General features: G+C 42.5%; 1 protein-coding gene across 1 annotated transcript in view; it reads right to left on the bottom strand.

The window, feature by feature from the left end:
* Positions 1-211: 211 nt before the first annotated feature.
* The window catches only part of hspg2 (heparan sulfate proteoglycan 2), a 523,628-nt gene continuing 509,327 nt past the window's right edge, over positions 212-14,512 (bottom strand). Inside the window, exons 43-46 of the mRNA XM_048614908.1 lie at positions 13,748-13,818; positions 8,815-8,898; positions 8,347-8,450; positions 212-6,381 (exon numbers count right to left, since the gene is read on the bottom strand). Coding sequence (XP_048470865.1) covers positions 6,209-6,381; positions 8,347-8,450; positions 8,815-8,898; positions 13,748-13,818 — 432 coding nt within the window. The 3' untranslated portion in view covers positions 212-6,208. The remainder of the gene's footprint in view (positions 6,382-8,346; positions 8,451-8,814; positions 8,899-13,747; positions 13,819-14,512) is intronic.

Raw genomic sequence — 14,512 nt, 5'->3', positions numbered from 1 at the left:
TGCAGGTACAGTTACAATGTTTAAAAGACATTTGGATAAGTACATGAATAAGATAGGTTTGGAGGGATACGGGCTAATCGCAGGCAAGTGAGATTAGTTTATTTTGGGAACATGGTTGGCGCAGACTAGTTGGACCAAAGGGTCTGTTTCCAAGCTGCAAGACTCTATGACTCTGGACTAAAGATGTCAATGGATATGACAGAACACCAGCTCCAGTGAATTAAAAAGCTTTTATTGTTTAAATAAAATGCATTGAACACAGACAGCAACAGTAGGTTCACTTGCAAATCCCAAGGAACCTGCTTAAGCACCAAACAAGTGGCATTTTTGATATATAGTTGCCAGGACTATTTTTTTTTACAGAAGTCTTAAAACAGTTCTGATTTGGTGAAGAACAATAGTGTCCACTGGAATCTAGTTTCAGTTACATTTCCTCACAACAGGCCATGCCACTCAGACTGTTACTTCTCCCACACCACCCCCCCACCCCCAACCCGTGACAGCTGTGTACAAATGTGTAATGCTAAATGGCTGTTACATTCTTCTGTATGTATTAGCAAAATGCCATGCTGTATTAAATCAAGAAATAGCTTATCACCATTTCCTGTTTTTTTTTTCAGTCATATCTCCAAAGCAAAGCAACTTCACTTGCAGTAAGATCCTTTCCAGAGTCTTTAGCTTGTATATAGCCCCTTCACACTGTGGTGTCTGAACCTGCTTAAATCAACAATTATTTGAGACATTGAGCCACCTCAGACCAAATGCCTGAAAGCTGCCAAAGTGGCACCAGTTGTACTCACTAGCACCATGTACAGATCCTTGTGTTCTGTTGTCACAGTGACTGAGGTAGGAGTTTTGAATGTGATGGTCCAAAGATAAATGGAGGCCACTCAGGAAATTATCAGATAAAGACTGAGATTGGCTGATCATTTTGGAATGAGCTGTAGGTAACAGCGCAGCAGGAACATCATTAAAACCAAATTCATGTCCTTAAAAACGACAAATGAATAGAAAAGGAACTCTTCTTGAAGGTGGTTGGGAAAAAATATAAACCTGAGTATTGCTGAAAAACAAATTGTTGAAGCCTTTCATCTTGCACTCATCAGAACAATTTGCAAGAAAACCAACTGAAGGGGAAAAAACATTTATACTGCCTGAAAGGAGAGTGCTGATTGTTGGAAAACAGACTCTAATTGGCAGAGACAGCCAATGGGAGATGATGGCCGAGTGATATTATCACCGGACTGTTAATCCAACAACCCAGGTAATGTTCTGGGGACCCAGGTTCGAATGTGACCATGGCAGATAGTGGAATTTGAATCGAATAAAAAAGGAATTAAGTAACCATGAAACCATGTTGATTGTTGGAAAAAGATGAATTTTTCATCTGGTTCAATGTCTTTTAGGGAAGGAAACTGCCATCCTTATTTGGTCTGGCCTACAAATGACTCCAGACCCACAGCAAAGTGGTTGACTCTCAACTGTCCTCTAGTCAATTAGGGATGGGGCAATAAATGCTGGCCTAGTGAACAATACACTTATCCTGTGAATGATTTTTTAAAAATTGCCTTGGAGAAAGCATCAATTAAAGTCCACTTGCCAATTAATCAACACTTTCCTCTCATGCAGTATACATGTTGGTTTTCGCCTTGAATTGTATTCTTGTGAATTGTCCTGATTTAGCAAGATGAGAAGCTTCAACAATATGTGTCTTTTTCTTGCAACACTAAAAATTGACCTGGGTAGAAGCAAATCTAAGAGGCAAATCATGAGGCACCAATATCAAGTTTTAAAAAACTATTATTCTCATGAAAGCCCATTCTAAAAGAATGTGATGTTATTGTTTCCCTGTCCAAATTGATCATTAGGTAAACTTGGGATTCGCTGTGTTAATAGATGAAGCCATTTTTTCGGTGAATGCTAATTTCTGAGCTACCCCACTTTAGCATCATGCGCATTCCTGAGGCACTCCCAATAGAGAAGGGTATGTGTAAATAACTGGGGGACCACATGTTGGCAGTAAGTTTGGCAGATGGTGACAATTTCTGATTCTGTAAGCTCACTCTATTTAGACAGTTTGATCCGGTCATGGTGGAACCATCAGGTTAAGACCACCAGCAATCCTCTCTCTCTGTAATGAGGGAGTGGTCCTCTCAGACAACGGCAACTTTCACTTTCCATCCAGCAGAGACAGAACATTGAACGTCAAATCAGGCCTTGTGCTCTCTGGAAACAGATGTTTACAAGAAGAATGACCCCCCCAACCCCCAGACCGGATTCAGAACTTGTGTGGCCAGGGAGTGAGAACTTAAAAAAATTAAAGAGATTCAAATCCAAGTTTCTGAATCAGTGCCATCAGCTGCATTGTGCAATTAGTCCTTATTCGTGGTGACCCATGAGAGATGAACCATTTTGGCAATTGGACAATAGTGGGCTTCCAATATCTCTGATGTTATACAATCATTAAGACAGACTAAAATTTCGAAAAGAAATCACAGTATGGGGGTTTTTTCCACCAAAATTAAAAGTATATATATATATTTTTTAAAAAAATCAGCTTCCAATTACTTTTCTCAAAAATAGTTCAGTCATATCCTTACAAGTCACTGAATAACCTCCAAATGGACTGCTGCTTTATTTTTAACATAACAATCTACATTGCAAGGCCTTCACTCAGTGTCAAAAAGTTAATAACAGAAAAAAAACTTCCTTAAACATAAAAACACTATTTATCCTTCAGATATCTTTAGTGGGTTAATACAGCACACGGAAAATGCATGTCCCAGCTAGTAGGATAGTTAGATCTGAATAGTTATATAAGTGAATGTTTTTGTTGATGGACTGGGACAATCTATTTTGGAGTCTTGGCTCTAACTGCTGAATCCACATTTTCTTTTCATTGTAGCACAGCTTTCAATACTTACTGCTCGTTTCATCAGTTGCAAAAATCCCATTTGCAACTTAAACAGAAATGAACTGCAAAGTACAAAGCCATTGTATCGCCCACAATAGGGATCCGGTCTGGAAATGGCACAGGAATTGAGTGAGAAGTGTTAATATATCTCAACACGTGGATAACTTTGTAACACCAACAGGAATACATCATTAGGACGCTCACCACAGTCTGTACTGTTTCTCTGCCTGCTTCATTCTGGGTTTTTTTGACCACACTGGCATCAGGAAGTCAAATTAGTAAAACACAGTTAACACAAAATGCATAAAAGTGCTGAGAGGGCACATTCTAAACACCCATGAGACAATGTGTGGGGACTAGTGGAGGCACTGGCCTCTTCCTACAGGGGTAACATTAGGAAATTACAATAATTAGCAGTTGCGTATTAAGTTGCTGCTTTCACTCTGGAACCAGCCAGTACAATGTGCAGACCTGTAAATGCCAAAGGGAAACTTGTATTCACTTCATGAAGCAGGACTTTAATCCAGGTATCTATTGATTATTTTCCTTCTGGCCCCATCCTTCTCCAGTCCTGTTCACCCCACTACCTTGACTTGAGAAATAAAGAACTTGTTCCTAGACAGCTTGCAGAATGAAAACTGAATTTGATCACCACCAGGATGCATTTCAAAGAAATGGCAAAGGGGAACTTAGTTTCCTAATTATTCTTGTAGTCCACAGCACTAGTGCCGAATTGAAGATGGTGTAGAGACCGGTGGTATTCCTCATATGGTTTCTTAAACAAGAATATGAATGAATTACAATAACATTCTAATGTGTAGCCATGACCATTAATTCCTAAAGAATGGTGAGTAGAAAAATGAAGCCATTATAAGTTATTCCATTGAACAAAGTAAGAGTAAAATTGTGTTTTTCTTATGGCTTTATAGATACATACGATAAATCTATGGCATGTCTCAAACCTGCTCAATTTAATCAGAACATACCCTTGGTAGGGAGCGAAAATGCTCACTCATTAATTGAGGAATCAGGTTTTGTTAATACTGCAGTTTACAGAAGAAAAGGTCTTTGGATAAAAAAGAAGCATGGAAAATGATCAAATATTACAATAACATTCAAGGATGTGCTTACCATCAAAATGCATAGTTAAATATTAAGAGCACTAACATTGACTCACAAGTGATTGCCCTGGCTACACTCAGAGTTGTCAGTAGTTCTAATCAACATCAACTATGCAAGGGTGCTCTGGTTTGTCTTCTGTTTAAGAATTTTTGTTGGATATCCGTCCAGCAAACATTTTTTCATAAAAGGTTCACAAGATGGCTCTCTCAATGAATACATCAATTCTGAATAATACACAAAGGTCTGGGACTGCAAAGAATGTTTCAATCTCAAAGTGAAATGTCAATCCTTCATTAAGCATTAAGTATGATTGGTGGAACCTGAATTTAAAGCCCCACGAATGGAGTGAGGATATGTCGTTGGTACCAGAGGTCGATGTATTTGCAACTCTTTGTCTAATCCTTGTGCTCACTTCTTTTTGTAATGTTTACGTGCTCCCTTGGTATTTCAGTAATGCACCATGCCAGTTGCTGCATTATCAACAGTTTGAGGGGAGGACTTTAGTCAGAAGATGGGACGCAAATGTTGATTCCCAAATTGAAATCAACTTCCTTGACCTTTACTCTGTTTAAAAAACACTCAAATCCTTTCAGCAACTGATAGGGACGGCACATTGGGAACTTAAGACAATTTCAGCATCTTCAGGTGGATTCACACCAGTGGGCCAACACGATACAGAAACAAAGAGATTCACCAGATTCATTTCTGTAAAGTGTTTAACCTGCTGTATAAAAGGAGCCAACAAACAAAAATAGTTCAGACATTGACCAAGGTCTTGTTTGTAAGTTAAAAGGGCATTGTCTTCACCAAAATATCAGTGACCTTTACATATCTGGGAGATACATGGTCAGAACAGCCTCATGTCCAACCTTTCATAATGTCTAACTCATTTGTTAATGAACGATATTGTAGCAAACCAAGGATTTAGAAACACTGAAGAGGTATTGAAATATTTCTCCTGAAGACCATGCCCCTCTAATGGTCCATTGATTTAAACATCTGGCATTTGCTGAACTCCTTGACTTCAAGACACAACTATCTTGAATAGAAGCATTTTTGTAAAAGGCACATGAAGCAAAGTAGGATTAAGTTTTGTATTTATCAAAATTTCATTCTCAGGGCTGTGAGTATTCCAAATAAGGTTGGCTTTTATTGTACATCTCTTGTTACACTGACAGAATTAAGAATGAATGATGTGGGACTGGTGACAGGTATGGATAGTTTTAGTTTTCATCAGCCCAAATTCAGTTTTCCCTGTTGAGTTTTGAACTCCCAATCCCTAGGATTGCTAGTCCAGCACTATAATCATTACATTCCTAACAAAGTGAGCTTTGGAACAACTTTCTCCCTACATGTGCTTTGACATTACTGATTTCTGGCCACCTAACCCAAGGAGGTCAAACCTTAATGATGCATCTTACAAACTCAATGGCCCCTTTGGGAGTGTGTAACCTCGCCTGCACATTTGTTGTATTTGAAGATGTGGCATTTTATGCCAATGCATAGGGCATATATTCTGAAATAGGTTTAATCATCTCTCTGGACTTCAGCACATGCTGAATAATTGGAAAGCTAACAGTGTATGTGCACAGAAAATGCCTGCTACTCCAATAGACAGAAGTAAAATTGTTATAAACCCTAGACATTTTTCTACACTGGTACCAATTCAGATCTCTGTATATTTTTTACAATTATATAACTTCTACAGTCGCCAATCCTCTGATATTTCAGTACTTTAGGTATGCAGCTTGTGAACCTTTGTTTTAATAAAACGAGTGATGACTGAACTGGCCTAGTTCATTTCAAGTAGATACCAGCCAGGTTCAAGTGCCTTAAAACACCGTGCTAGAATTCAGAGGCAAAGGTTGAAGACTGGTTACCAGCTGTTCCTGTTCACTATCATCCCAAACTTCAGTGCTAGAAAAATCTAAGTCCATAGGATCTTCTGCCTCAGGAAAATGCTGGTGTTCTTGTATGGCTCTTGTAGATACAAAATAAATCAAGCTGAGTTGCTAAAACCCTTCATTCAACGGAATACAGTTGGCTGACATTGTGATGATTTTTTTTTTGGTTAAAGAGGACTGCATTAAAGAACACAAAACAATCCAATTTAATAGCAGCAAAGCACCTTTTCCCAGAAGTCTCTACTTTGCTTTTAGTGAGTCTGAATGCCTATGATGGACACTCTCGAGCATTGACCCCTCCCTCAGCATGAACACGTAGGTCGACTGGTTGAACCTGATGTTGGTCGGGTCTTTTATTTACAAGGACCACCTTCCTGATGCAGCCGGTAATTCCTGAGGTGAATTTTCCCCCTGTAAAGAGTTTAACATCTGGAGCACCACCTGAGAACAGAGAGGAAACGTTACATTAGGGTGGAAATATAGAAATTCTGCAGTGATTTTGGCATGTGATCACAGCACACACAAATGCAGGCTGCAAACTGTGTTTCCAGTCCATTTGTTTTCATCCTTTGTTCTTTCACAGGATTGAACTTCCTACAGAGGCATTTTCTAATTACTCTTTGATCGGAGTAGCTTCCTTGACCATTTCAATTAAAAGTCAGTCATTGTTGAGGGTATGGAGTCACATATAGGCCTTCCCTCAGCAACAACAGCGAACCAGATGGGTTTGTACACCAATTGATGATAATTTTCATAGTTGGCATGACTGAAATTAGCTTTCAAATTCCAGAACTGAATTTAAATTTCACCAGCTGCCATGCTGTGGTTTGAACTCATATCCCCAAAACACTAGCCTGGACCTCTGATCTACTAGTCCAGTGAGATCACAACCCCACCTTTACCTCTCCTAAATCAGGGTGGAAAATGAAGAAGATTACTGATCCTTGGTTTGGAGCACAAGTATTGATGACAGGCAGGGCACACATGTAAGCAGTGTTTCTAATTGAGTAATTAAAATTAAATCAATGAAATGATTCAATAATTCATGGTAACCAAGCAAATTTTGACTCCTCTTACTTGCAATGAACAATGACATCTGATGCTGTTATTGATGTCAATGTCTTAAAGTGCCGCCAGGCATTTCAAAGTGGGATGATTGGACAAACATTGACATCGAGCTACTTAAAGAGATGTTAGCTTGGGCTGGCAGGCCCAAAGTTTGGTCAATATGATAAGATATGCCCCAGAACCTAAAGGAGGAGAGAGAGAGATGGGGAGATAATAAGAAGGGAATTTCAGGCTCTGGTGGCTTTGCAGCTGAAGGCACAGTCAGCTGTGGTGGAACAATTAAAACAGGAGATGCATAAGAAGCTGGAATTAGGTTCCTAATGAGACCTGAGGTGGCAACTTGCTGGTAGCTCTCCGACCAGTGACTCAGAAGATAGTGAATTCAAACCTATATTATGAACTCAATCGCATACTCTCTGTTAATACTGAGTTGGTACTGCACTGATTGCGATATGATTTATTACAGCAGACCTCATACAAAGGTACTGTCTGCTCTTTTGTGTGGCTGTAAAAGACTACCAGAGATGATCTAATCATTTACCTTGTGGTTGTTTGTGGGATCTGGCTGTTGCCTGGCCCTCTCCTGGAACAATAATCACACTAACCAACAACCTGTCCTGGGCCTCCCATATAGATGTGACAGTCAAGAAGGTACAACGCCTCTTCTTCCTCAGGTGGCTTAAGAAATTCGGCATGTCCATAACGTCCCTCACCAAATTTTACAGATGCACCACAGAAAGCATTCAATCTGATGCATAACAGCTTGATACTTGCTCAGGACCATAAGAAACTACAGAAAGTTGCGTGAACACTTCTCATTGCAATGGAAAGGCTGCCAACATCAAAAAAAGACCCCTTCAACCCTGTAATATTCTCTTCCAACCTCTTCCATCAGGTGGAAGGTACAGAAGCTTAAACACTTGCATCAACAGGTTCAAGAACAGCTTCTTCCCTGCTGTATTACATTGCTAAATGGACCTCACTAATTTCAAATCTGATGTTGATCTTGGTTTGTGCACTCTTTGTGCAGTGTAACCTATATGCCTTGCTCTGTCGATGCACCCTATGATTTGTATGTCCTTGTTTGCTTTGATCTGCCTATACTGCTTGGAAAACAACATTTGTCACTGTACTTAGGTACATGTGGCTACAATAAATCAAATCAAACCAAACTTCCAAGTTAATTAATTGCCTTTTAATAGCTGGGATTTGTCAAACACAAGCATTTTGCGTCTCTTTCTAGATATAATATAGTGGACATCATTCAATCACAATTTCATATTTTGACATGCCACAAGACAAGCTGGTGGGAATTGCTGAATGAAAATCCAAACTTACCCAAGTAGACACTTCCTCTCGTGTTTACCATGACCTTGTCTCCTTTGGACTCTCCCCTCACAATCTCCTCACTATCTAGTTGGATATATCCTGATTTTCCTTCCCTGTGGAGAAAAATATTCTTTAGATTCCAAACAGATGCCATCTTTCCACGATTCCTGAGGTTTAGAAACCAAGAAGTAGATATGGCCTTCTCCTGAAATTGTGACATGAAATTGTGAAAGGGGACAAGAGGAATGTTACGTCAGCCATGATCCTGTTGAATTGTGTAGCAGGCTCAAGGGCCTACTCCTGTTCCTATTTCTTGTGCTCTTATGATCTAATTAACTGAATTCAGATTCCTTTAACTGCTGTAATGAGATTTGAACACATATTCCCCGGAGCATTGATGTGCCTGGATTACTAGTCCAATAACATTACAATTCTGATACCAATATATAATAACAGAAATGCTTTCCAATTCCTTACCGCACAGCAATTATTCTATGCCATTCTCCATCATTGATCGGATCTTCTGACAGGATATTGGCTTCACCACTTCCTAGTTGATAACTGCATGGAGATAACAATGGGTGAAGAACTGTGTCAAAACAGAAGTTACAGAAGAATCTAGTATTGCCGTGTCGCAATTTGGAGGTATATTGGGAACATGAATGGGAACGGGGCAGGCCATTCAGTCCTCGAAGTGACGGCTGATTTGTACCTCAACTCCATTTACTCAGCTTTGCTCTATACCCAATAATAATTTATTGATCCTCCTTGTGAAAGCCTCAGGAGTTCCAGCTTCAGGTGACCCAAAGCCTTTTACAGGAGTGAATTCCAGATTTCCACAATCTTCCACAGCTTCAATCTGAAGTGATAACACAATATGGAGCTGGAGGAACACAGCAGGCCAGGCAGCACCAGAGCAACAGGAAAGTTGACGTTTTGGGTTGGGACCCTTAATCAACTTTCCTCTCCTCTGATGTTGCCTGGCCTGCTGTGTTCCTCCAGCTCCACACTGTGTTATCTCTGACTCCAGCAATTGCAGTTCTTACTATCTCTTCAATCTGAAGTGAGCCATCTTAATAATGCCTTAATACCCTGGATCTGGATTCCTCCACTAGAGGAAAAAAAATATCCTTTTGTATTGACCCTGATGAATTCCTGGGTCAGATCTCAAGCTCCTCAACCTAGAAGACAATTGAAAAAGGCATCCTGTCATCCACTGGATACCTTGCATGATACTTTATGATAATAATTGAGAGTGATTAGGTAGTGACACCCAGCATCATTGATTATACCTGTTTCTGTAATTTTTTGCAGTATAGTTTAATTGAAAATATGAACAGAGAAATGAACTATTACATAGCAGTAGAAACAGTTGCCAAAAGTTGACACAAAAAGGCACTGACTCAAGGTTCATCTTACTAATGAGGAGAATCAACTCATTATTTTAAAAGTCAGCAGAAAATCAAAAGGATAACAACAGACTAGGAAGTCAATTCATTGCTCCTATGCTATCAGCTCACCCATCAAGAGAAACCCCGCAGGCTCCATATTGCTGGTTTCGTTGCAAAATGACACTAGGTTTGTCATCTGTTCCATCCTGTAGTCTATTACTGATACTCTACAAGAACAGACAATGTTGGAGAAACTCTGGCAGCATGTATGGACAGAAACTGAGGTAATGTTTCAGGCCAAGATGATGGATGTTAACTTGGTTTCCCTCTCCACACATGCGGCCTGGCCTGGTGAGAGATTTTCAGCACACCCTGTTCTCATTTCAGATTTCCAGCATGCTGAATATTGCCTTTTTATTTCCAGATTTTGATTGCTTTGTGTGACACTTGCTTGATTTCTCAGACACACTGCCTCTGCATCATAAGAAACCATGAGAACATAACACAAGCTGTGCTTCTGTGCAGCACTGAGGGAGTGCTGCACATTTGGAGGGGCTGTTTTCTGTATGAGGAGTTATTTGAGACTTCTATTGCTCTCTCAGGTGGATGTGAAAGATTCCAAAATGTTTATCAAATATAAGTAAAGGCATTCTACCTACTGCCCTGGGCAAGCACCTTCATCAATCCATCCCTGGTCATCACATTGCTGGGCGGCCTTTCCATTGCACAAGTTGGCTGCTGTGTGTTCTATATGACAACAGCGATGACACTTCGAATACATAGCTCTCCGACACCTCCTCCTACCGCCCCCTTGATCATGACCCCACCCCTGAGCACCAAACCATCATCTCCCAAACCATCCACAACCTCATCACCTCAGGTGACCTCCCACCCACGGCCTCCAACCTCATCGTTCCCCAACCTCGCACTGCCCGCTTCGATCTCCTTCCCAAAATCCACAAGGCTGAATGCCCTGGTCGACCCATTGTCCCTGCCTGCTCCTGCCCCACCGAACTGATCTCCAACTATCTGGACTCCATTTTCTCCCCCTTGGTCCAGGAACTCCCTACCTATGTCCGTGACACCACCCACGCCCTCCACCTCCTCCAGAACTTCCAATTCCCCGGTCCCCAACACCTCATCTTTACCATGGACGTCCAGTCCCTCTACACCTGCATTCCCCATGCAGATGGCCTTAAGGCCCTCCGCTTCTTCCTGTCCCGCAGGCCCGACCAGTCTCCCTCCACTGACACCCTCATCCACTTAGCCGAACTCGTCCTCACCCTCAACAACTTCTCTTTCAATTTCTCCCACTTCCTACAGACAAAGGGGGTAGCCATGGGTACCCGCATGGGCCCAAGCTACGCATGCCTCTTTGTAGGTTACGTGGAACAATCCCTCTTCCGTACCTACACCGGCCCCAAACCCCACCTCTTCCTCCGTTACATTGATGACTGTATCAGCGCCGCCTCGTGCTCCCACGAGGAGCTCGAACAGTTCATCCACTTCACTAACACCTTCCACCCCAACCTTAAGTTTACCTGGACCATCTCTAACACCTCTCTGTCTCCATATCGGGCAACCACCTAGAAACCGATATTCATTTCAAGCCCACTGACTCCCACAGCTACCTAGAATACTCCTCCTCCCACCCACCTTCCTGCAAAAATGCTATCCCCTATTCTCAATTCCTTGGCCTCCGCCGCATCTGCTCCCAGGATGAGGCATTCCACTCCTGTACATCTCAGTTGTCCTCGTTTTTCAAGGACCGTAACTTCCCCCCCTCAGTGGTCGAGAACGCCCTCAACCGTGTCTCCGACATCTCCCGCAACTCATCCCTCACACCCTGTCCACGCAATAAGAACCAAAAAAGAATCCCCCTCGTCCTCACGTACCACCCCACCAACTTCCGGATCCAACGCTCCATCCTCCGACACTTCCGCCATCTACAATCCGACCCCACCACCAAAGACATCTTTCCCTCCCCACCCTTATCTGCTTTCCGGAGGGACAACTCTCTCCGTGACTCCGTTGTCCGCTCCACACTTCCCTCCAGCTCCACCACACCCGGCACTTTTCCCTGCAACCGCAGGAAGTGCTACACCTGTCCCCATACCTCCTCCCTCACCCCCATCCCAGGCCCCAAGAAGACTTTCCACATCAAGCAGATGTTCATCTGCACATCTGCCAATGTGGTATACTGCATCCGCTGTACCCGGTGTGGCTTCCTCTACATCGGGGAAACCAACCGGAGGCTCGGGGACCGCTTTGCAGAACACCTACGCTCGGTTCGCAATAAACAACTGCACCTCCCAGTCGCGAACCATTTCAACTCCCCCTCCCATTCCTCAGACGACATGTCCATCCTGGGCCTCCTGCAGTGCCACAACGATGCCACCCGAAGGTTGCAGGAACAGCAACTCATATTCCGCTTGGGAACCCTGCAGCCCAATGGTATCAATATGGATTTCACAAGTTTCAAAATCTCCCCCTCCCCCTACCGCATCCCAAAACCAGTCCAGCTCGTCCCTGCCTCCCTAACCTGTTCTTCCTCCCACCTATCCCCTCCTCCCACCTCAAGTCGCACCTCCATCTCCTACCGACTAACCTCGTCCCGCCCCCTTGACCTGTCCGTCCTCCCTGGACTGACCTATCCCCTCCCTAACTCCCCACCTACACTCACCTTTACTGGCCCCATCCCCGCCTCTTCGACCTGTTTGTTTCCTCTCCACCTATCCTCTCCTCTATCCATCTTCTATCCGCCTCCCACTCTCTCCCTATTTATTTCAGAACCCCCTTCCCCTCCCCCTTTTCTGATGAAGGGTCAAGGCCCGAAACGTCAGCCTCTCTGCTCCTATGATGCTGCTTGACCTGCTGTGTTCATCCAGCCCTGCACCTTGTTGTCTCAAATACAGAGCTAACTGGTTGCAAAGCACTTTGGAATGTACTGAGGTAATGCAAGGCGCTATGGAAATGCAAGTACTTTCCTTTTTATCCTAAGCTGACCCAAGTAGCCTGAATTATCTATGGGATTGTGAGCATTCTGAACTCTTAATTTGAAGTGAAAAGATTCAAGCTCCAACCATGTGACTGGGACAGGATGATTTGAGTGAAGCCTCAGTGAATCTCTGAGCCAAAGAGACTGGCCTGATCTCCACTCTGTGACAAGTCTGGTAGCTGCAGTTTGGGAGACAATCCTATTTCTCCTCATGACGTTAGTATCTCAGCTGAGCTACTGTCTGGTTCTATATGGTGTTTCCTGTTACAAGCCTCTTCAGGTGGCTGGCAAGTGGAATGTTCCAGAAATTTGTCCCTTCTGGCAGTGACAATGCTAGGGCCTTTGTGAAGCCAAGACTCATTTAAGTAAAGGGGCAAGCTGCCCACCTGTAATGGGCATTCCAGTGCTCCACTGTGAGTAAATGTGGCATTGGCATCTAATTGTAGTGAGGCAGCTTCAGTCTAGATTATTTCTGTGGTGCCTGGAGAAGCACCCTTACCCTTCCTGGCTCAACAAGAACCAAGAATAATTGTCATTCTCAGGATCTCTGACTAGCTCTATCCTGAAATGATAGGTGGAATGATGTGACTCTGATTTGTGTCTCAAAGCACCATTCCACACAAAACATGCTGCCTACAGGTGGCCTTGTTAAGGTGGTAGAAGGAAAAGAAGAAACATTAAGGAGTAGCTAAGACCACTGTACACATTTTGAGGCCATTGCCATCCATTAACATATGAATTTGGCAAATTAAAATTACCCAGTAATACAAAATATGAAGTAAGGGACAGGGAGCAGAATAGTTGTGCTCACATCCGCAATGGAGTGGGCACCAAGGAATATATGAATACCTGTGCATGCTGACATGTACAATAGGGCAGAAGAAGCAGAGAGAAAGTTACACAAGGTGGGATTGCATTCTGGACCTAAAGCCACATGAATACACCAAAGGAGAGCTTTTTGAGCCCACGATCAACAAACAGGATTTACTTGTTGACCCGCATCACATCTTGCGTGCCTTACCTGAAGAGCACATGACCGTTTTGGAGACCAAGAGCAACAAAGTCCTTCCCTTTTCCATTTTCCCCGTGTTTCTACAAACACAAGAAACTCTGTCATTAACAAAACCTTAACTAGTGAGCTGAAAACGACACAGTGAGGCATGGAAAGCTTAATAGTTTCTGAGGAGTCGAGGAATCTGTTAATACCCCTCTTATAACGCTGGATGTCTTTCTCTCGGTGAGATATGAAATTGTCGACCCTGCTTGAACAGTGGAGTGTATGCTGAGGATAAAAGTGCCCAAGACTGTGAACAACGACAAGGATTGAGAAAATATCTAACAACAGAATTTAAGGCTGCGAAAACACCTAAAACCCCAAGATTTGATTCTAATTTAAATGTGGAGTGATTTTATGAAAAGCTACCTTAATACTCATACTTTATTGTTTCTTTTAATGTCTCATTTCTGGCACACATTTCTTACACCTTTGCCTGTTATAAATTCTGATATTAACACTTCTATTGGTAACTCCAAATGTAAACCTGTCATGCTGTGATTACACCCTCCCACCAGAAGTGGCACTGTAGTGCCTTAATTCTCCCAGCTCCTCAGCCTGTTGTGCAGAAAAATTCCTAGACCCTAACTAATTCTCTTTCTCAACACTGTGCTATTAATTACAAATAATAACATAAATCACATTATTATTTGTAAACAAGGACAAGATGCACAACTGTATAAAAGGGCTGAACCATGTAGAAACATGTGGGCCCAATGATCTCACTCCCTG

Source organism: Rhincodon typus, chromosome 31 (assembly GCF_021869965.1).
Source record: "Rhincodon typus isolate 14 chromosome 31, sRhiTyp1.1, whole genome shotgun sequence".
Classification (NCBI taxonomy): domain Eukaryota; kingdom Metazoa; phylum Chordata; class Chondrichthyes; order Orectolobiformes; family Rhincodontidae; genus Rhincodon; species Rhincodon typus.
This window is presented reverse-complemented; position numbering and strand designations above follow the sequence as displayed.